The sequence below is a fragment of the Mixophyes fleayi genome, chromosome 8, assembly GCF_038048845.1.
Source record: "Mixophyes fleayi isolate aMixFle1 chromosome 8, aMixFle1.hap1, whole genome shotgun sequence".
NCBI lineage: Eukaryota > Metazoa > Chordata > Amphibia > Anura > Limnodynastidae > Mixophyes > Mixophyes fleayi.
The window spans coordinates 135,134,715-135,158,873 of record NC_134409.1 but is presented as its reverse complement, the minus strand read 5'-3'; the positions used below and the strand labels follow the sequence as shown (position 1 = coordinate 135,158,873).

The 24,159-nt window shown below is 41.2% G+C and overlaps 2 protein-coding genes across 5 annotated transcripts in view; both read right to left on the bottom strand.

Moving 5' to 3' along the window:
* Positions 1-24,159, bottom strand: part of LSM3 (LSM3 homolog, U6 small nuclear RNA and mRNA degradation associated) — a 491,439-nt gene that overhangs the window by 130,406 nt on the left and 336,874 nt on the right. The window lies entirely within an intron of this gene.
* CCDC174 (coiled-coil domain containing 174) overlaps positions 1-24,159 on the bottom strand; it is a 72,931-nt gene that overhangs the window by 40,338 nt on the left and 8,434 nt on the right. The window contains exons 7-12 of one of the 4 annotated variants that reach the window (XM_075183680.1): positions 23,773-23,909; positions 22,656-22,750; positions 22,314-22,449; positions 21,242-21,376; positions 19,632-19,897; positions 9,882-9,968 (exon numbers count right to left, since the gene is read on the bottom strand). In XM_075183680.1, coding sequence (XP_075039781.1) covers positions 9,897-9,968; positions 19,632-19,897; positions 21,242-21,376; positions 22,314-22,449; positions 22,656-22,750; positions 23,773-23,909 — 841 coding nt within the window. In that variant the 3' untranslated portion in view covers positions 9,882-9,896. Of the gene's footprint in view, positions 1-9,881; positions 9,969-13,324; positions 14,461-19,444; positions 19,898-21,241; positions 21,377-22,313; positions 22,450-22,655; positions 22,751-23,772; positions 23,910-24,159 lie in introns of those variants that run through there. The other 3 variants (XM_075183682.1, XM_075183679.1, XM_075183681.1) reach the window with 3 other exon arrangements.

Sequence of the window (24,159 nt, the reverse complement as noted above, 5' to 3'; positions counted from 1 at the left end):
GGATGGGGGGACAATATTTCTCCTTTGTGCGCCTGTTATTCATTTCAGGTAGTTGGACGGCCAGCGCAGGAACGTGCTGTTTAGCATTAAATTATATAATTACAGTTTTATGAATCTTGTGCTCATGCAACGTTGTTATTGTAAGTGATCAGAAGCATCCGATTATAAATCAATGCAAAGTAGAAAAAGTACAAAAGAAAAAAAAAAAAATTATTACGGAGCAATCATTATGTCTTAAATCTCCACTACCAGCTAATGGAAACTGTTATTAACGCTTCCTTCTCTTAGTCGCAGCCCCGGTATGCAAATCAGTTCCGTTTGCCACTGTGGAAGGGGGAGGAGGATGTGAGTGGGAGGACCAATCAGAAGTCACGGAATGTTATTGGTCCTCCCACAAACACTGCCCCCATAATTTTTCGGCCAGTAGACTCCACTCCGTACATATTTTTCAGTATATTGAATTGAAATGTTGTTTATTTTCTTATGTAAAGATACATAATAATCCTCAACTTAGTAAAACAATATAATTGTTATGTATAAAAAAAGTGAACAAATACGTCTTATACTAAAACATTGATACATTTTCCTAGGACACCTGCTGTGTAGTTTTGTTTAGTTACTTTACAGCAAATGGAAAGTTACAGGGCCTGAGTCATTAAGGAGAGCAAAGCATAAAAAAGGAGTAACTTTGCACCTGGGCAAAACCATGTTGCATTGGAGGGGGAGGTAAGTTTAAAATATGGGGACAGATTTATACTTGGGGTAAGGCATGTCCTAGATCAACTTTAAATATCAGGGTAAAAATAATACTATCAAGTATTTGTGTGGTACATGAAAAAACAGCCAGTATTTAACGTATATCATCATCATTTATTTATATAACGCCAACATATTCCGTAGCGCTTTACAATTGGGGACAAACATAGTAAACTAATAAACAAACTGGGTAAAACAGACAAAGAGGTGAGAAGGCCCTGCTTGCAAGCTTACAATCTATTGGACAATTGGAGTTTGACACATGAGGTTAAGTCTACATTTGCAGTCGGCCCAGCCAGACTGCAAAGGTAAAAGTGACTCATAAGCTAAATTATCTTGTCACACAATAATGTTGATCAAGGGGTAGTTGTATAACGGGTGGTAATAGGGTAATGTAGTGAGGTTAAGAGGGTGGTTGAGGAATATTATAAGCTTGTCTGAAGAGGTGGGTTTTCAGAGAACGCTTGAAAGCTTGTAGACCAGAGGAGAGTCTTATTGTGCGAGGGAGAGAATTCCATAGAGTGGGTGCAGCCTGAAAAAAGTCCTGTAACCGGGAATGGGAGGATGTAATAAGGGTGGATGAGAGACGCAGATCTTGTGCAGAACGGAGTTGCCGAGTTGGGAGATATTTGAGACAAGAGAGGAGATGCATGTTGGTGCAGCTTTGTTGATGACAAAATAATAAACTAATTTGCACCCCTTGCGATGTAACATGGTTTGTCCCAGAGAACATTTACTCCTTTTTTTAACCTTACTTTCCTTAATGACTCAGGCCCACAATCTTTAATACCAATACTTTAAATAGAAATCCTGTCCATTAGCAATAATGAATGCAAGTGTAAACATCTACTGTATGTCATTAATCGGAAAATAAAAAAAATGGATATTTAATATTTTGCTATTTAATAGAATATATAGAAAATCTCTGATGTATCAGGATGGTGGCTGTATATGGGATTGATGCTGCCCTAGACTTTGTATATGAATACATCAGAGGCAGGACTAGTGAGCTGTGGGCCCCGGTGCGGGGAGGCAGGTACCGGGGCCCCGACTCTCTGCATCTACCATGCAGCGGGCCCCACTGAGAATTCACAAATGTTACAGTGAACGACAGTGGAGTAAAAAATTATATCCTCGCACAAACACGTAATACCCATAGAAACAAGTCAGTAGAACAATAAGCAAAGTGTAATAGCAAAGCATAGGGGCTTAACGTTTTATCGACGGTATATCAAATATTTCAGATAAGATCTTCCTTGAATTATCCAAAGTCTGGGCACTCCTTGACAATGCGGATTACATAGTAACACTACCCATGTCTGACATATGTTACCCCATTTATTCAACCAGTCCTTGTTGATGTACGTTGCCTTTTGCAAGGGAAAGAGTTGCTGGCAGCATCGAATAAAAGGTTGGGAATATCTGCTTTCCAGCAATGACTCGTTAATAACATTAATAAGACAATACTGGGTAATACATACAGACAGGGAGGTAAGAGAACCCTGTTCGCAAGCTTACAATCTATAGGACAATGGGAGTTTGAAACACAAGGGCACGTGCTACATCATATTGCACAATGGACCAGCTAGAATGCAAAGTATTGAGTGGACTGTGTGTGTGGCAATGTTGGTCAGACGGTTGTTGTCTTGTGTTAGCTGTGTAGAGGGTGGTAATAGGGTAACCTAGGGTGATTAAGAGGGTGGTTGAGGAATATTATAAGCTTGCCTGAAGAGGTGGGTTTTCAGAGAACGCTTGAAGGTTTGGAGACTAGAGGAAAGTCTTATTGTGCGAGGAAGGGAATTCCACAAAGTGGGTGCAGCCCGAAAAAAGTCTTGTAACCGAGAATGGGAGGAAGTGATGAGAGTGGAAGAGAGACGCAGATCTTGTGCAGAACGGAGGTGTCCAGTTGGGAGATATTGTGAGACAAGTGAGGAAATGTATGTCGGTGCAATTTTGTTGACAGCTTTGTATGTTAGTAGAAATTTTTTATATTGGATTCGTTGAAATACAGGCAACAAATGTAGAGACTGACAGAGTGGCTCAGCAGAGAGAGGAAGAACGGTTTGCAAGGAAATTCAATCTAGCCGCTGTGTGCAAAATAGATTGTAGGGGTTCAAGTCAGACTTTGGGAAGAGCAGTAAGGAGGGCAATGCAACAGTCAATGCGGGAGATGATAACTGCATGAATTAAGGTTTTTGCAGTGTCTTGTGTGAGATATGTGCGTATTCTGGAAATGTTCTTTAGATGTATGTAACATGATTTAGATATAGAGTTGATGTGGGGAATAAACGATAGTTCAACATAAAACTATTTTATGCCCTAGGCTAGTGCATAGTTTGCCTACTTAATAAATACTTTTTCTTTACTGTTTATTTTGGTGCCTTGTTATCTATCCTTTCTAATTTCTTTGGTATTATATATTCAGGAGGAAGAGCAGTAAAGTTGGGTACACATCTATGTAATTATCATGCAGATCAAACAGTAAACGATATCGCAAGAATACGCTCCCACAATCATGTTATATGGTACCAGAATGGATCATATCTGTTGATTTGGTTTTATCAACTTATTGAAAATCACGATCAATTGTGAAACGATGACGGGTAAATATGGCAGTGTGTACGCACTCACCACCAGCAGTGTAGGCAGATATCTGTAAAGTGTACAGAGTGGGGATCTTTTCAGCAGATGGTTATGAGAGATGAAGATCACAGATCTGAAGGTAAATGACTGTTTGTTTCTAGCATTTGGTGTTTTGTAAACATGGTTTCATAATGCGATTTATAGATCTGGCAAAAATCTGCTATTTTCTGTCCGTAATTTCCCTAGGAAGATGCTAATACGATATGTATAAGATTTGTTTTTCTTTAATTTTGCTCGGATGCGTTCTGCCATTATGCTCATTTTATGTTCTTTTTATTTTTGTACATTTGTATACTGTATATTCCAAAAATTTAAATAAAAAAATATTTAAAAGAAAAATTGTTATACAGCTTCAAATTAATAATGATAAGAAGCTGTTACTTGAGATATGATTATTGCTGAAATATGGCAATAATTTAGTAGTGATTATATAAACAGATGGAGGACCACACATTATGATACTGATGATGAATGAACTAATCTTCATGGGAACCAATGAACTGCCCCCTAGTGTTCAGTGTTATTAAAGCAGGATCTTCTGCCTGTGGATTTTATCCCCTCCCTGTTGTATTCCTTGCTTATGAATGTAAGTCATGCCCCCAGCTGCTAATACTATTATTTGTAATGTATTTCAGATTACTATTTTGCTGTCTTCTAGTGGACTTCCCCCCCCCCCCCCCAGATATTAAAATAGAGATGTTTTTTTTTTTGTGTTTTTTTTTGAGGGGAGAGGGGAGACCCCCCCTTTTTTTTTTTTTTTTTTAAATTCTTTATTTTGAATGGTCAAACAGGAAAAGGTATATACAATACGAAGTCAAAAGTTTACAAAGTATACATAGAAGGGCATTAACATTGTAATGGAGTCTAAAGAAAACGTTTTTTGACAACATGAGAGATACATTGACCATATTTTCCTTTTATACTTTTGTATAAATGTAAGATACAATAATGGAAAAAGTAGAATGGAAGGGGGAGGGGTGAAGGAGAATTAGGAGGGAAGGGAAAGGGAAGACCACAAAGGTTGGTGCATGAGTGTAATCGGAAAGGAGGTGAGATTATGAATGTTAGAGGGCCAGGGGATGATGGGACGGGGACCGAATCCTGCCCGCCGCACATGGGTCATAACGGAGTCATTAAGGGCCAGAGGGGAACGAGCGTGCTGCGAACTGCCAAGGAGCCCACACTTGGTTGAAAGCGTAACCTCTATCATGTAAATAGTACGTAATTTCTTCCATGGCTGCTACGTGCCAGATTTGCTTTTTAAGGGCAGAGAGAGATGGAGAAGAGGTACGTTTCCAATTAAGGGCTATAAGGGATTTAGCGGCTGTGAGGATATGTGCAATTAGTTTTCTAGAAAATTTATCAAGGTCTGGGGGGGGATAACAAAGGAGGAAGATCCAGGGGTCCTTCGCCACGGGAGCCTCAAATAGAGTGTTGACAAAGCCATGGATCGCGTCCCAGAAGGGGGTGATAACTGGGCAAGTCCACCAGATGTGTAGCATTGATCCCCTGTGGCCACAGCTCCGCCAGCAGTCGGGTGACGAGGAGGGGAACATTGCGTGGAGACGGGTAGGGGTATAATACCAGCGATAATAGATTTTATAGGATGTCTCTTTTAGTTTAGTCGATATGGAGCTCTTAGCTATTCCCAGTCTCATGTCCTCCCAGGCCTCCTCATCTGGGGGGGGGCCCAAATCCCTCTCCCAGTCAGCTTCATGTGAGAGTTGTGGATGGATAGTGGATTCAAGAAAGATATTATAAAGTTGTGATATCATACCCCTATCCATAGGGTGAAGTTTGCAAAGATTTTCGAATGGGGTAAGGGGACGTAGTAGAAATTTGGGTGGTAGGGAACGTAAAAAGTGGGTGATTTGGAAGAACTCGAAAGCGTTAAGCACTCGAGCTGGGGGGCGAGGTTGGAGTTCTGCTAGCGGAAGCCACTGGCCTTGTTTAGAGAAATCTGATGGAAATTTGAGCCCAGCTTGAGTCCAATGGCGGTGTCGTATCTTGGAGAGGCCAGGAGGAAATATAGGGTTAAACCAAATGGGAGTCAGGGGGGAAAGGGCAGATGTGAGTTTCAATTTGAAGGAGTGAGAATCCCAAATCTTGATATCAAATTTAGTGGTAGGAAGTAATTTGGATGGAGGGGGACGGTGTATAGGGGATAGACCCCATAATGAAGTGAAATCAGGGAGAGCTAAATGTGCTGCCTCTAGGTCAAGCCATGAGGTGGAACCCGAGGGGGCGTATGATGCAACAATTTGTGAGAAATGGGAAGCCAGATAATATAACTTAATATCAGGTAGTCCCCTGCCTCCACTAGAGATGGGTTTTTTGAGAATGTTGAGCGAGACCCTTGGGGGCCTGTGATTCCAAATAAAACGTGTCAGAGCTTTCTGGATATTGGATAGGAGGATGGCAGGGACCGCAACTGGTAGAGTTTGGAAGAGATATAACCATTTGGGTATGATATTCATTTTAACTGCTATGATCCTACCCAGCCATGAGATGATGAGACGGTTCCAGGATGCCAAATCAGATTGTGTTTTGGAAAATAGAGGTGGGAAGTTTTCCTGATAGAGGAGGTCATAACGAGATGTAAGATAGATTCCCAAATATTTTATTTTCCTGGTCTGCCATTTGAATTTGAAAAAGGACCGTAACAGTTTGGCCTCCTGAGGGGGGACATGAAGCAGCATGGCCTCTGATTTTGTATAGTTTATTTTGTAATTCGAAATCTCACTGTAGGTCTGGAGAATCTTAAATAGGTTGGGGAGGGAGATGGCCGGCTGAGAGAGCGATAGCTGGACATCGTCCGCAAAAAGTGAAACCTTAGAGTTGATGTCCTCCACCTGCACGCCCGAAATGTTAGGATTAGATCGAATTTGGGAGGCCAATGGTTCAATTACTAGAGTGAAAATAAGGGGAGAGAGGGGGCAACCGTGTCTTGTACCGTTTTGGATGGATAACGAATTTGAAGGTGTGCCGTTGATCAGGACTTTAGCCGAGGGCAAGGAATACAGTGCCAGGACGCCGGTGAGAAAATCACCAGTGAAGCCAAAGGCCTCGAGAGCTGCTCTCATAAAACCCCAGGAGATCCTATAAAATGCTTTTTCAGCATCTAGAGAGAGAAGAATAGTGGGGGATCTCCTGGTGTTTGCAATATGGATGACATCAATGGCTCTCCTGGTGTTATCTCTCGCCTGGCGCCCCGGAATGAAACCCACCTGGTCATAGTGGATCAATGATGGGAGAAATTCATTCAGGCGATTTGTCAGAATTTTAGCGTATATCTTCAGGTCCAGGTTAAGGAGGGAAATGGGTCTGTAGCTGGCGCAGTGGAGTGGGTCCTTTCCATCTTTTGGGATCACTACAATTCTGGCTTCGAGCATTTCGGGTGGGAAGGGGGTCCCTTGAAGGGCACCATTGTACAGAGAGTGCAGGTGGGGAGCAAGCAAGCCCAAAAATTTCTTGTAATAGAATGCCGTAAAGCCATCGGGGCCTGGGGATTTGCCACTTTTTTGTGACTTAATAGCGAGTTGGATTTCCTCTATTGAGATTTCTTCATTAAGCTGTTGAAGGGCTTGAGGGGATAGCTTAGGGAGTTTAGATGCAGCAAGGAAGTCTGAGATCAGTGCTGCGTTGGAGTGTTGTGAGGAGGGGGGTGGGCCTGTGAGGTTATAGAGGGCGGAATAGTATTGTTGGATAGCCTCTCTAATAGCAGTGGGGTCGTGGTGAAGTTGGTTGTTGGAATCCCGGATTGCTATAATGTTTTTGTGAGTCCTGGCTGAGCGAAGCCGTGCCGCTAGGATTTTGTCCGCCTTGTCTCCCTTTTCATAAAAGGATTGACGGAGCCATTTAAGGCGTTTGGCTACTTGTTTGGAAAAAAGGAGATCAAGTTGGGCCTTGGTCTCGCGGAGGGCTAGTAAAGTGGCAGGGTCTGGAGTGGTTTTGTGTTGGGCTTCTAGGGATTGAAGTTTGAGGGATAGATCGTTAGTCAAGGTGAAAGTTTCTTTTTTCTTCCTAGAGGCAATGCTGATTAAGTGTCCCCTCAGGACTGCCTTATGTGCCGTCCAAAGAGTAGTCCTAGAGATCTCCGGGGTGTCGTTGAGTTCGAAGAATTCTTCAAGGCGAGCCCCGAGCTGGGAGAGTATATCCACGTTGTGTAATAGAGAATCATTGAGGCGCCACGTCATGGGGCGGGGGCGGTTTGAGAAGCCGCAGAGGTCTATAGAAATTGGAGAGTGGTCAGACCAGATTATCGGATGTATTTGAGCCGTCTGGAGTCTCAATGCTAAATCATGGCTGAGCAGGATCATGTCTATTCGTGAATAAGAATGATGGGGTGGAGAGTAATATGTATAATCACGCGCAGTCGGTTCTTTCACTCTCCAGGAGTCGTAAAGAAGCTGGGATTTCATGAGACTGAGGAGCGACTTGGAGGATGTTGGGTCCGAAGCGGAAGAGGGTGCGGCCACAGGGGTGGAACGGTCCAAGGAGTTATTCAAGACAGTATTAAAGTCTCCCGCTACGATAAGATCTCCTTGATAAAATAGAGATGTTTTTTAATTAATTTTTCCTGGTTGATTACAATATGATTGATTGAGCCATTATTTGTATTATCTTTTTTACTTCCTGCTAGTAGAAAATCCAGCATATATTACAATATCTACTATCTACTTGTGAGCTGCAGATATGAAGCGACATGCATCAATTCAGCTTAAAAAGAAAGTAGTTCTTGGTCTCAAATGCCCATTTCACTACAATAGAACTAAGCCACAGCTGCTGTTACAGGTTTTAAATTGTTGCAACAATGTGGCCACACTGTGCAAGAAAACAACAAACAGGACTTGGCAGAGAAGTTTCTTTTTATCCATAAAGCAGAATAAAAAGTAAAACAAATCTCTGCAGATTACTTTATTATCAATTAGTGTAGTGTGTGTGAGCAATAGTGTATAGTAAGTGGTGTGAGATCCCTGCTGCTGTGTGACCTGTCTACTGACACAGTGCAGGGAGGAGAGAGAACTGTACAGAGCACAAACCAGGGAGGAGAGAGAACTGTACAGAGCACAAACCAGTCTCCTGCTCTATCCCTGACATTAGTGTGTAGTAAGTGGTGTGAGATCCCTGTTGCTGTGTGACAATTCTAGTATAGAGATACTCAGTATTTGCAGATAGTGTAGCATTGGTAAGCCTGCCTGGCTCAGCCAGTTAATATTATTGAACATTCACACTCATTGGGCTGTCAGGTAGTCCAATTTCTTTATTAATTAACTCCAAGTCAATTAACTTCAGCACTCTCTGGTTCCTATTGTTCTCCTCAGGGGTGCGGATACATTACTGATTAATTGGTTTGTTAAATTGATTCATTATCTGGAAGCTTGCAGAGCTTAATTGGTAATCACATTGTTTTGCTCCCTAACTTGAATTTTTCTGCAGCAATGCAGCGTGCAGCTACCGTCTCCTAACGTCTCCAGGTCAGCAGCCTCTTACTAACACACTGTAATCCGCCAGCATTAGAAACATTAAGAAACGTCGCTACAGCCCACATTATTCATAGCAGTGCGTGGAGACATTGACAGAATACAGGAGCCTTAATGCAGTCTGGGGCTGCGAGACTCACGAGGAGATGCTGCTAATTTATTGGAAGTTATTCTGCAGATTCACACCATTCGTAAACTCGCTGGATACAATGAAGTTAGGAAGGGAACTGCAGCATTAACGCTTTCACTGCAGAGACGTCAACCTGACCCACTCTCCCCGGGTAATATTTGTCTGCTCTAGCACTCAGTACTGACGATCTCTCTGAATTAACCCGGGTTCAGTTAATTGACTGATACAGTGCAAGGCTTTTATGTCAATTAAATAAAAAAAAATATATAAATCGGTTATAGTAATATTTGGGCCAAATGATTGTAATTTATTGTACCCTTCCAAGACCATATGATCTGGTTTTCATATAATTTACATCACTTAAATACACCGATCAGCCACAACATTATAACCACCTGCCTAATATTGTGTAGGTCTTCCTCGTGCCACCAAAACAGCTCTGATCCCTCGAGGCGTGAAGACCTCTGATTGCGTCCTGTGGTATCTACACCAAGACGTTGGCAGCAGATCCTTTAAGTCCTAAGTAAGTTGCGATTGAAAATACTACTCCCCAGGCGCAAAAATGAGTGATAATGTATGAAATTTAAATATATTTTTTGTTTAGGCACAATAGTAATATAGTAAACATCAAATAAAACCTGAAGGTCTGGCCAGAACCAAAATAACAAAAATAAATAAATAAACAAACATAAAATCCCCCAAAAAACAAACAAAAAACCCCTGATAAATATATGATAAATATCAATCAAAATTAAAAAAATCTAAAATAGAAGAATGATCTTCCATATAACAACTCCGAATGGGCTGTCAGTGATGGACAACAGCTGGCCCTCCAGGCCTTCACCTGTGGCCCCCAGCTCCTTCCTGCTTTATTGTCAGATGTGTTAGGAATGCACAGTCAGGATTTTGATTGGGGACAAGCTGTTGGGAAATCTCTGCAAACGAAGGGGCCGTTTCTAAAAAAAAAAAACAGTCACACAGAAGAACTGTGCAGCAATAAAGCGGAAGAAGACAACAATGTCTTAAAAAATTGCACCATCAGTGGAACTGAACCTTCCCGTTGTCCTATGGCTGGTACAATCTAGCACATGAAAGGTAACTTATTAGCACCAGTTTTTCAGCCATATGTGCTACTTTAGAGTTCCAATATGCCCTGATACATTTTCAACTCCACCCCCATGCTGAGATACCCAGGGGTTATGTAGTTAGGTAGGTTTAGAAGGTAGTGTGCTACTTAGCTCTATTATTGTAAATGACTAAACTCCTCAACTACTTTCACAAATCCCTCCTTTGATTTTATAGCCTATTTGTAGCTTTATCCAGATCCAGAATAAGGGATCACACACATATTGACATCTCTATCAATGCACCAACTCAGCCGCTTTCGGTCTGTTGGGCTCCTGTTCCCTCATTGTCAGCTGCAATCAATTCTACTCTTAAAAATGTTTAAAAAATAACAGCATCACGGCATAATTAGTGGATATTAATTAGCGTACTGAACACAATCCACTTTGAAAATTAGATGCTGGTGATTAACGATCTTGCAGAGAATGTCACACAAATTAATATTCATTAACTGTCTACCCAAGTCTTGCAGATAGAAGAGTAGATAGTAGCTTAACCCTTTTCATTCTGGAGGGACTCAAGAAAGGAGCAAATTACCCCCTCCCATCTGTACAGAAAGGTGCTACACTGCTACGACTGGCTATGTAAAAGCATACTAAACACAACAGGAATTATATATAGAACACACAAGAGAAAACAATGGGGTAGATTTAGCCAACCAATCAGATTCTAGCTATCATTTTGTAGAATGTACTAGATACAGCTAAGAATTAACTAATTCTGGACATATTACACTATGTTATCCTTTCGTCTCTGAGCTCTAGTGTGAATCGGGTCTCTAATGAAGAGGAGCTGCAATTATAACAGATAAGCTTGAATTTTTTACTACTTGGTACGCGGCCACAACACACTTGAATATATGTGTTATTTATAATGTGGTATCACACTATGTTTGGAGCTTCTCTCCTTATTTGTACTAGATACATAACTAGAATCTGATTGGTTGCTATAGGCAACATCTCCACTTTTTCAAACCCCCAGTTTAGTAAATCTAGCCCCCAGTCTTATTTTAATGTCCTGTGTTAGCGATGTGCATATATCTACTTCTCTCTCTCTATGTCTATCTGTGTGTGTGTGTGTGTGTTAGGAAATTTAGACTGTAAGCTCCAATGGGGCAGGGACTGATGTGAATGAGTTCTCTGTAAAGCGCTGCGGAATTAGTGGCGCTATATAAATAAATGGTGATGATGTTGATTATATGCACAAAATTGGAATCAAGGTAATATGACTAAGCTGATGTGTTAATTGCTATTCATCCAAAATGCACAACTGTCAACCTGCGTCATCTTGCAGTGTGATAATATACTGCACCTTCTTTTCCCCTATGAATTTGGAAGGAAACAGAAGCGCCCGGAGGAAACCCACGGAAACACGGGGAGAACACACACACACAGATAAGGACATGGTCAGGAATCAAACTCATGACCCCACTGCTGTCAGGCAGAAGTGCTAACCACTGAGCCACCATGATGCCCGGCGGAGACAGCGATGCCTGTATGGAAGTCAGAGCAGTCCGCTCACAGCACGTTCCATGTGGACTGCGGTGTTAATTCTTTGGAGCGATCCATTACGTTATATGGATACACCTGTATAAAGACAGACTTCTCCCGCTTTTTTTTTTTCATGCATTCCTTCCGCTTTCTCCCGGTGAAATAAAAGTCTATTGAAATAACAGTCCAAACGGGTAAACAGTTTGATAACCGTTTCCAGGATTTCCGTATGTGGACAATTACCCTCTAACACAACAAGTTTTCCAAAACTCCCACCCATTCGCCAGTTCCACTTTTGCCAAAACCAATATAACAAAGTAAAAAAAAAAAGAAAAAGAAAAAATAAGTAAAAAAATAAATAATATTTTTAATGTCTAGAGTCTGCTGTTTCCACCCTGAGATGGGGATAGCAATAGGAGGACAGTGAGGTGACTGTATGCTCTTTAATAAAACTGGAATCAATGTAAATTCTGTCCCACACAGAAGTCCGTCATCCACAATAAATTGTCTTAAGGGGCTGATTAAAGGTTCAGGCCGCTCTAGGTTGATACGCTCATAGCGCCCTCACGCCTATCATGCAGGCTAAAGGTAAAAATCAAACTCATCCTTAATTTAAAGTACAGTCCCCCCACCCCCCAATCTTTAAACCTGTATGTTTTCAAAACTCACGTCAATCTTTGTCACTCATTTAATTTCATTAAAATCATAAGTATCTAGCGGAAAGGAGCTATGAACGAGCGCAACAGAGTGAAGACGGAGACGGGCGGATGCGCATCTCTCAGGTGTCCGCCCAAGGGTGACTCATCGTCTACAGCCTTTACCAGGCGAATACGTTGAGATTAAAACCTTGCTACATTTTTCTTTCATGCTTTTTATTTTAGAGAACAAATATTCTCTTATCGTTTAAAATGCACTTCAGTTTGTACCTCTCCCCGTCACAATTTTGTACCCAAATAATCTTGCCCTCACCCACCAAAAAGCCATGCACCCTGGTAATAACCAGACACTGGTCACTAGGCATTAATCTGAGCTATCCATGACTCCTGTCCTGTTAGTGTTATGGAATTGTACTCAGTCTGGCTCTACAGGGCTCAATCTCTGTCCCAGCAGACGAGTCGTTTGATCCACTTATTTGGATGCACGTTCCCATCAAAACGTCGACTGTTGTTTTGAAAATTCAGGAAGTTGGGAAAGGATAATCTAATTAATTTATCCTGTTATTTTACAAGTTTTTTTATTTTTACTCTGCTAAATGTATTGTTCTCCGACATTGTTTGTAGGGAACCGAAAATTACCCAGTTCTCATCTATAGTTCACTGTTTTGTACAAACCCAGATGTTGGACGTTTAACCCCAAAACGTTTCCTTCCTTTATCTCTGCGTAAGTGGAGAGTCAGATCATAAATAGCTATAAAAGAGGACTAAATACCGAGCGGGAGGACTGCGGCGAGATAGGATGGAATGTATGTGCCGTTATTGGCGCTGAATGGTTTACATCTTGCAGTTTGAGGTTTTATAAGACTTGTGTGTGAAAAATTAATTGAAACATTTTAGTTTAAGTTATTAAACACAGGCAACCAAATTCTAATCTCTGTGGAAAGCACTTACTCCGGGTGAGACGTGACACCATACTTTTAATATTCTTTATTTATATAGCGCCAACATTTTACACAGCACTGTACAGAGAATATTTGCCATTCACATCAGTCTCCGGGCAGTGGAGCGTACACTCTAAATTCGTTACCACACTCACACACTAGGGTCCAGTTTAGGGAGCAGTGCTTGCAGGAGAAGTCTGTTACTTTGCTACTTTGGGATACTGGCCACAAAATTGATTGCAAGCTCCGTGGGCGTGACACACTGTAACTAGAAATTGTCCAAGAGCTGCAGAGCTACTTTACTACACAGATCATTCTCCGCTAGGTGATGCAATTAAATGGAAGCAGTGAACTTAGCAGCAAGTAAAACGCGTAGTTATTCATTAAAATAAAGTTTTACAGTTTTTGTCCACTACAGGAAACCGGGCCCTATTTACATTCTACATACAGAAGACCTTGTAATGTTTTCTGGGTCAGCAACTAAATTGTGTTTCACCGTTATATTCACAATGACGCACACTGCCCTCTGTCTGCCAAACTTCTGGGCATGCAATGTATGACCAGAGGGTCAGCTAGGCAGGATGGGTCTCTGGCTCTCCCTGCTGGCTGCTAGAGAGATTATAGGAACCTTGTATAAAAAGTGCAGATAGATTCTTTCTTATAGATTCATTGCTTATCAACAAGTTAATTAAACAAACTGTCCTTTATATACAAAGGATGAACCCAAGTGAGTTAAAGCACAGTCTGGACAACAGGGTTTTAATATTAATATATAAATGAGAGTGCTTTAAGCTATACAGCCAGATGCATTACTTGGTGGTTCCTAAGGTAAGTGGGATGTTCTGTATAATCCAGGGGGGTGGAGTGAACAACTGAAGCAGCGATCCTGCCAATTTGAGTGGGCCAGGAGCCGGCTGACAAATGTTTGCCCGAGCGGGCGAAACTTGGCTCAGCGGACAATTAGGAAAAATTTTTCCTGATTCCGTTCAAACAATTATCAGAGCCCAACTCTGATGTCATTTGTATGTATGGTTTATTTTGGATTTGTGCACACTTTATTATTAGTCACACCGTAATATTTATTGTTACACTTTAACAATAAAACAAAAATACATTAAGGGTACAAAATGTGTATAATAAACAGAATAAAACCCCTTTTCTTGGCCCTTCTGATTGGTTGGTCTGGGCAACGCCACGTATTTTCTTTGCGTCAGATCTGGTTGCTGATTTTCTTTACTGTTGACAATTGTGATGTAAAGACAGCGGAAACTTAACAGAATTCACTCATAAAATGTCCACATAACCTTCCCATGCTGAATAAGTTTCATGTTTTAGAGGAAGGACCCTCAGGTGTCATTATGTCAGCTCTTATCTGTTAATAACGGACCCTCATTTCTTATGAATCATGTGTAAGAGCCCGGTGAGCAGCTGCTGTAATCCAGTTGTTAGAATCTCAGGGGCCACATTTGGCTCCCGACTTCTCTAATTACAGGAAAGGACATAAAATTGCCACCATCTGTTTTCTGGTCCCCTGCAGCCTCTAATTATCATCACACAGCATAGGGATGATATAATGTTATTCCAGGTACATAGATAGGGATATTTATATAAATGACATAGACGAACTCCCTCACACCGAGGTCAGGAGCGCAGGAATGAGGCAGTTCTCACCTTTTGTACCGCAGCTGGCGTGTTCTAATGACAAACTTAAATGGGCGTTATTAAAACGGTCAGACAGGAAAACTATGCAACAACAGAATTAAGTGAACGATCTACGAAACAAAATCTGTTTTTCAAAGGTCTTCAAATCCAGAGGCATTACCAGATTGCACTGGGACAGTTTTGCGGGTTGCAAATGATTTAAAAAGTGTTTAAGTCAACATAAGTTACTATGGTTGTGCTGGAAAATGAAACAATGACAACTGTTCAGTTTAATGTCTTATAAAATATAGTTTCTACTTGTCACTGAATTATTTCTTTATTATAAATCAATCTTATGTTACACCTATCTTGGTACATATACTTATTACATAGCGCAGTTAATGCCTTTGGGAATCCAGGGAGGGGATTAAAGGTTTATTTATTGCTGATCTATTTCCATCTATTTTTTTGGACTAATTGCACTTTTTGGGTACAATTGTTACATGATCACACAATAAACTACAACAGGGGCAGGAATGCATTTCAGTGATACATTTGTATAATTCTTCTGCCAACATTCCAGTGATTCATACATCAGGGCAAAGACGCTTCGGGGGCTTTTCTTCCTCTTTTCCCAAAAACTTCTGCATCTTTCCAATCAAAAATAACATCTTTATATTTTTTTTTCCTTTAATGAGAACAGATTTTCTCTTTTCCTGGGAGAACGACAGGTTCCTGAATTTCCTGAATCCTGCCACGAGGTTGTTGTGACCACACAGACACATTTTTTTCTTTGACATATCTTATTTTCCTGCTGTACAGAGGACTGACGAGTTTGCGTCTTCCTTGGCAATGCCCAGCATCAACCCCCAGTCACATGTGGCAAAATATTGGCTCATTTTTCACTTGTAGCATTTTAACAAATATACCTGTTAATATCGCAATGAACTGCTTGTGTATTTCTACGCCCAGGTAGATAATGGCGGAAATAATAAGTACAGAAAAAATGTTTTGTGTTGGTTAGTGTTTTGCAGCCAGGGCGTGAAATTCATTAGGAACAAAAGAGAAAACTTAAGCGAGTCGGACAACGCTGCTGTATGGTTTAAACAGCTATGGAGCAAATGCAGGTAAGGGTTAGGACACCAACGTACATTAATTTAGGATAATAGTCACAGAGACATTTTCCTGTAGTACAATCCGACCAGAATTAATCTTACAGGCCATAAGTGACGCTTATACTTGTTACATTTGTAGATCAGTTTCTCCACATTCCATGCACCGTGATCGGTCCGATTCTCCAGTGGTCATAATTGATTCTGCTAATTTATTAAAAAATTGGGACAGATTCATGATTTAAGTCGCTAACAGTGACTCTCCAAACAATGGCCCAAATTTTATAATCGGCCGCATCAATTCACCCACCTCCAGTGACAAGAACCTTAATGCTGATGGAACTGGCTGTAAATAATACAATATATAATTTATGGGAGTCACGAGTGTGGAAAGAACTCTTATTTCTTTAGGTAATTTTAGAAAGTGGAGCAGGGGATTTGTTCGTATCTTCTCTGGCGCTATGGAGCCTCTTAGGTCACCAGCCTGCGATGTTTTGACAAAGGATGTCAGTACAATGAGAGATGTTCCAATTAGCCCCACGTGTGGGCGGCCTTTGCAGCTCGCTGCGCTACTGCTGAGGGTCTTAAGGGTAATAAAGCATTCTAATGAAGAGGCTAGAAGTGAACGTGTAGTATAAATATTTGGAGAAAGGCAGAGACGTTGAGATAAATGCGGGCAGGGGATTGGCATTACTCTGCCCAGACACGTTAGATAAGACATAGTGAAAAGGGCAATGAAGCCTTGGGGAGGACAGCAGAAGGTCTCACCGGAAAGCCTGGGCTAATGAGAGCTCTATAATGCATATTCACAGAAATCTTTGGGGGAATTAGAAATGTTAAGATACCAAAGTGAGGTTGGATTATAAACCAAGTAATCCTTAAAGCTGCACGAACTCCTTGCTTACATATTTTACTACAAGCCTCAATCAAGAGATGGTGGATTCTGATTGGTCCTGCTGTTCACACCCTTCCCCCAGTATGTTAGAGGAACGGAGCAGTCCCCAAGGTCCACCACTAGGTGGCAGTGCCACTTTAACGTAGGCACCAAAGCTGCAAATATTTACACCTGTATTGTGCATTTTCTTATAGTTCAGCGATACTACGTTCATGTACGTGACTTGAAAATGCAGCACTGAAACAGTTCAGCGTCATAATTTAAAGAAAATGTCACGTTATGATTTAACAATACCATATAACAAAAGTGGAGTATTACGGCGTTGAGTAATGTACCTGAAATAACTGAATAATGTTTTTACTAAATAAAGTATGTCTATGATGTTCTCCTTCTCCGCCCTGCGGCAGTTAGGAGATCGTTGCTACTTTATCTTACACTGTATCAGCAATGTGTGGATTAAAGCACGGTCTACACTGTGTGGAATAGTGGCTGCATGCACATCAGCAGCTTAACTGACATGCTCTGCTTTGAAACCTGTGCTTTTTGTCCTGCATTAGTGTTCTAAGAGGGGGCACCCGTTGAATGTAAAAGAGTAGGTATATAATACTATACTAACAGAGGAGCACTTGCTATATTTTTTGTGATTATGACGAGACGGTAAAGAGAGAGGACATAACATAGAAGCTCAAACAATGCATCAGCCCAAGTTGGAGAAATGATAATGAAACAGCCAATTGATGAAAACGAGTGCACGAGAGAAGGCTGTAACCCGCAGCAAGCAGACATTACTAGAAGAGCAGCCATTAAAATCACAGGACTGGGATTACAGCAGCCAAACAGCAAAAATGTTCAAAATGCCTCCATTCCTATAGTGTTGTTGCAGAAACGTTCCCTATAACCTATACAGCCACCATGAAAAAATATTGGTTTCAGTGCTGCACGGCTCAGGGACGTTAGAGGTTATAATTATGATGGACTCCGTGTGATTGTTCCACTGATCTCGGTATAGAAAATTTTACATTTCCACAAGACAATTTCTGTCATCACCAATGATGTAATTCCCCCAGAACCTAGGACTGCGGTTTGAGTCTTTTCAGAGCTCCCTTAACAATAAAATATTTTTTTTTTTTTTTTTTTTTTATCTATTCATAGCAAGAGCTTGGCCTGTTTTGTAAAAGGCCGGAGACTGAAGCGCACTCAACTCTGAACAGAGGCCGCACAAACAAATATAGAGCGACCCCTTTAACCTAACCAAGGATTTACTTTCCACGCCGGACTTGTTTTTGTCCTGGGAATCAGCTTCATAAACCAGGGTTTAGCTTTGAATGAATGATCTATCATTAAGGGGATTCCTTTTTAATCACTTCACAGCTGGTAACACATTGTCTTTATTATAATATTATAGTGTCCCGCTGGACAGCGCATTTAATATCATCACCAGCTATTTATATAGCGCCACTAATTCCACAGCACTGTACATAGAACTCACTCACATCAGTCCCTGCCCCATTGGGGCTTACAGTCTAAATTCCCTAACACACACTATGGTCAATTTGTTAGCAGCCAATTCACAAACACACAAACACACGGGTCAATTTGTTAGCAGCCAATTAACCTACCAGTATGTTTTTGGAGTGTGGGAGGAAACCGGAGCACCCGGAGGAAACCCACGCAAACACGGGGAGAACATACAAACTTCTCACAGATGGTCGGGAATTGAACTCATGACCCAAGTGCTGTAAGGCAGAAGTGCTAACCACTGAGCCACCGTGCTGAGTGGGTTAATAGCGCTCTCTCTCTGTGTTGCGCACTCTCCCGGGTCGGCATCCTTATTCCCTCACAGCTGGAGAGCCCCGAGATCTAGAGGAAGCCGAGACGTGGGTGTACCGGTACAGACAGCATTAAACGCCTTCCGAGCCCAGCTACTGAGTGCTTTATGTGAAAAGCAAACACACAGCCAACTATGGATCCCGGTGACAGATTACGTGTATTTTTATATTGTTGTTAGAAAATACATAATACTGGGAGGATTATGGATCAGTTACCTAATCGGGGGGACACAGACCCTCCATAAACAGCATGTACATGGATTTTCTTTGGGTTGTGAGCACAGGTTAAAAGTCCAAAATATCCTCAACTACTTGGGCTGAACAGATTACAATAATCTATAACGGATATTAAAACGGACACGTGGCCTGTTTAATAGTTACACTGAACTCATTCTTTCTTTGTTCATAATTTGCGTCGAAATTCTGGGTGTGAATTGTATTTTTACGGCTCCTGTTTTTGAAAGGCTGCTGCCATCTGGTGGCCGAAATATTAATGACACCACAAATCACAGTGCGATCATCGCTAGATGACATCTCCCTCATTGTATTAACTGCAGATGATGACAATGACAAAAGCCAATGCATAGTTATTCGGAAGTGATATGGTCGAGCTAAAAGGAGAACCAGGGTGTCTGAAAAAGTGGGATCGATAGCCGTGAACCCCCCACAACTACCAGTAACCATTGCTTCTCCGGGCTGGTGCAAATAACATACAAACGTAACAATGCATCAGAATGGAGATGTAATTTCCTTATAGTTGCTTTTATAGTACACGAACTGCAATACAGATCAGAACACAGTTTAAACAAGTAATACATTATATTCTCCAGTCTTCGGTACTCAGGTAGTAAGTATAATGGTGATGTGGACACCCACTGTCACCCCCCCCCCCCCCCCCCAGCAAAGCACTGTGATATAGGATCAGGTCACCTGTCTGTAGTACGATAACATCTCATCCAAGCTCTTTGTATCCAGGTCTCCCTGTCTCTTGGGCCCCGGCTCTTCCCTTGTGTATTGGTTGTGTCCGGGACCAGAGCCCGTCGTCTCCTCGGAGGGGCCGGCTTGGTTCCACCTTCTCTTCTGATAACTGTTGGGTTTCTTTTGCTCTGAAGCGTAGAAGGACGGAGGAGCGAACTCGGGGTCCCGTTCATCTCTGAGGTCATCGCAGACTTTTGACCAACGTCCAAACGTGAATTCTGGGATGAAAGAGCAGATGGGAATTAATGGATAAAACGGGAAGAGCTTTGTGAGAATGCAGAGGAGCCACTTTCCCCTGCTGCCCAAGTGCTATAGTCCCAGGGAAATCATTATAATTCCGTAACCTACTTCCTCTTTGACTTGTTAACCTCCCGGACTTACAAAGCCAATTTCAGGACTCGTAAAAGATACTGGGGGTCATTTGTAGTGCAGAGGTAACGGTTGTGTTGCCCACAGCAACCAGATTCTAGCTTATTTTTCTAGAGCAGTTTACGAAATCAAAGCAAATATCTGGTTACTATAGGCAATACCATACCCTTTTTATATTGCACTAGTTTTCAGAAATGTCCTTCCTTGGTTATCGATAGAAGTAAAGTAGATTTGCATTGACAAGTATAACAGATTGCTATGTGTTATAAAAGCAGAGTAGCTGGGCTGTAGACAAGACTTTCAGGTAAGCAGTACGAGTGCAATCAACACGTGGCTCATGGCTTCCCATATCCAGTCCTCAGGGACCCCTAACAGTGCAGGTTTTCCAGTTGACACGTGACATAATTCTACCACCTGTGGATCTGTTACATTGTGTCAGTCAGTAATGATTACACCTATGCTCTAGCAAGGAGATATGAAAAACATGCACTGTTAGGGTTCCCTGGATTTGGGGAATCCCGATGTAGCCTTTTTTGTTTTTTGGGTTGTGATTATTCTTAAAAGCCCAGGATATCCTCAACTACGTGGACTGAAAAAATAAATAAAATCAACATTGTGGTTAAAAAAAAAAAAATACCAACAGGTCAGGAGCTACCAGCCAACACCAGGTACTCTGCCGTATCGAGGTGTAAGAGATTGGTAATGGTTTGAAGGTACATGGGAAAGGCTGGGTGACTGCCTCGGCTTTTTTCAGTTCAATGCAACCAGTTTCCTTTTACCAGTGATGGCCATGTAATTTATTACGGATATTATATTGGTTGAAGAGACAACATTGCTGCCTCCAACGTATGCATGTCCCATGAACACTCACATGAAACAAATGTTTAGAACTGTAATTTAATAGATCCAGGAAATGTATCTAAAGAGAGTTCTAGTAAGACTAGATGCCAAAACCTCGATAAAGCCGCCTAATTCAGGGTAGAGCTGCAAATATATACAATCTATTGCCGGAGTCGGAGAAATAACTTTATAAGGTGATCTACTGCTCACTTCATCGTTTTCCTTTGTAGTCGATAAATATGGCAACGTGCAGCTATGTTTTATAGACCCTACAAAATGTCACAAACTGTAATTATAGCAGAAGGGGCATCTCGGCCCAGAAATATCCCTGTCTTAATAGAGATGATCCCTACCTTTGCCTCTGTCCCACTCTCTGACATGGGGGGCTCCAGCCTTGGTGTCTCTCCTCTCCTGGACAACAACCTCCACCTTCTTCTCCTGCTCGATGGGCCCCACGGGCTCCGGTAGAACCAGTTCCTCTTCTTTATCTAAAGTGGCAGATACAGCAGATGTTACACGGGGTGAATATAGACAGATGTATTATATTATTATTATACATTATATTATATACACAGAAACTCAGTCGCTGATCGATCATCATTTCTTGTGAAAGATGGAACTAAACCACAGGAAATGAATGATATTTGAATATAGGATCATATTTTCTCCTCAATAAAAGAGAATGGTCTATTGAAAGTCATTTATTTAGTTGCTCTGTACACAATGCCATTTCTGTGAACATTCCTAGTCACTGACTTGGATCAATAAATTGCCCTACTAGCTGGGAAGTATGTGAACTGTATTTGCTTACAACATAGTATCATATAGCAGCAAAGCCGGTCAGATACGGCAGAGATTATTGAACGGTCATAAATGTATCAGTTTCAGCATAAACAGAAGTCTATTACATGGAGTTATAGAAGAAGCGTTTAGTTCTACTTTAAGGTCTCATAAACACAATCATTAATCCTCCCGTCTGTTCACTACGCAGAGGTTTCAAATAACAGTAAAAGGACCCCGCGTTACGCAGATGGGACGTTATGGAGAACGGCTCATTATGTGTTTTCAGATTCTCTGTCGCATTTGCAAATAGTACAGGAAGAGGACAAAATAAATCTAACACGACTGTGTATACATTAGAGATTAACCGAATCCAAGATTTTAAGCAACCAGATACTTAACTGCAATTTCAGTGTGGAGGATGCGGAGCGATCGCGTCCCAGCGATAACAATAAGATTTTAGAACTTAAGATCCCCCTTCTTAATTTTATATGTAAACTAGGGTTTGAATGTGGTATTTGAATAATAGTAAAATACCCCAATTCTGTGCATCTCTAGTATAAATACGGTCTTAAAAGATCCTACTTTAAAGGCGCCAGGCTTAGTCTTATTATCCACACCGATATAAATGTAGTTTATACCCACCCTGAACAGTCTCCAGCTCTGCTCCCCCTTCATTCATCTGCTTCGATTTTCGCTGCCGTAGTTTGGCGAGCCGCGCATCCAGCATGGTCTTGCGCTTTGCCTTTAAACGCTCGCGCTTCACTCGCTGGTCCTCAGTCTAGAAGAAAATGTTATTTATAAGGACACAATACCAGAATGTTAACGTCTCTTTTAGCAAAATACCTAAATATGTTATTTGTATTTATTGCTAATGTAGTCACTCAAAACGATTTTCAACTTGTGTTCAACGGACATCCCACATTTTCCTTATCCGTTTCTTATGCATGACGCCAATTTATCCTCCTAATCCTCCGCTCTCCATACCTGATCCCGCAGCATATCCAGCGTATCCATCTGCTTCCGACGAGTTTCTTCGTCCCGTGCGAAGGCAAAATACCCAACACCCAGCTGCCTGGCCTCTGCAATCAAATAATACAGAAAAGTTCTATATAATAATATATAATCTTTATCTGGAGCAATAGTCTGCACAGAGAGAATTCCAGATAGCCTGTGGGAAGAGTGAAGTAGGTAGATCTCGTTTCATATTCTTCATTCTTCTATTTTCTCCTCCTCTATTTTAATTCATTTTTATCATGATTGATTAAGAAAATAGGAGGATATTTATACCTTATACCTATATTGGGTACAATACCGGCTGGTATAATTTTGGGACTAGAATTACTTCTCTATATATGAAGTAATATTTTGTTGTTAGGCAGTTTTACTTTAAGAATGTATGGCTTTTATTATTCATCTGTATATAATTACCACTGAACTTTTTCCTTCTTTATTTTTTATATATCTTAAACTTGTCTGGCCAGAATATTGTTATATGTGCATGACTTATATTATGCACTGTGAAATTGAACAGAATATAATATTAAAACATGTTACATAATCTGCTGCATACATCATTATGATACCATCTGTTGACCCTTGCACATTGGAGTTTATACAGTTTAACTACTACCCTAGAGAGTCACAGGAGTCTCCTCTCTCATCTCTGCTGGGGCGCAGATAAAGGTACCTTATTTTTTTACCATTTTAAGTAGGTAGATCTGTCTACAGGTCAGGATTTCAAGCACTCCCAAAACATTGTGTTTCGAGAGTTCTCTCGGTAGAAGTTGGTGGAATACCTCCTAACTCAAACAGATGAAACCAGAGTATAATTAGGGAAATCTAGATAGGGCTAAATGACTGTTAAATATAAAACTAGCCTTAAAATATCAGCTAACTCCAAGACAAATATATAATTGTGTAAATGATTCCTTTTGAAAAAAAGGCATGTGTGTCGATTATGAATAGAAAATGTTCAAAAGGGTGGAATGACGAAGTAAGGAATCATTAGAAGAGAAGGATCTTGGTCAGGGCAATGGTGGTTTTGGTTAAATCATCATATTATCAAGTATACAGTTTTACAAGTAGCAAAATAACACTATACCATTGTTCCGGATGTCTTCATAATGCATGGGTCCCATTGGTCTCTTCAAGGCTTCTTCCTCTTCCTGCTCCCACTGTTGTCTCTGCATCTCCCGTCTCATGTCCTCGGACAGCAAGGTCTTCTCCTGTGCGGCCGTTCTGGAGGGACACGTGATATTCAGTCACACAACTTTTAGGTTTTGTTTGTCGTTAGAGTAACACAATGTAAAGACCTACGGGGTTATACTTGAGAGTTAGTCAAGGAATGGACTAAGTGATACCGAAATAAATGGTCATCCAAATTGTTGCAAGAGAAACCCCATTTAGGTACTGTGGTCCCATACCATTTATTGTCATAATAACTGAGATACCAATCAACACTTGGCTTCCTGTGGAGGGACTTAGCACT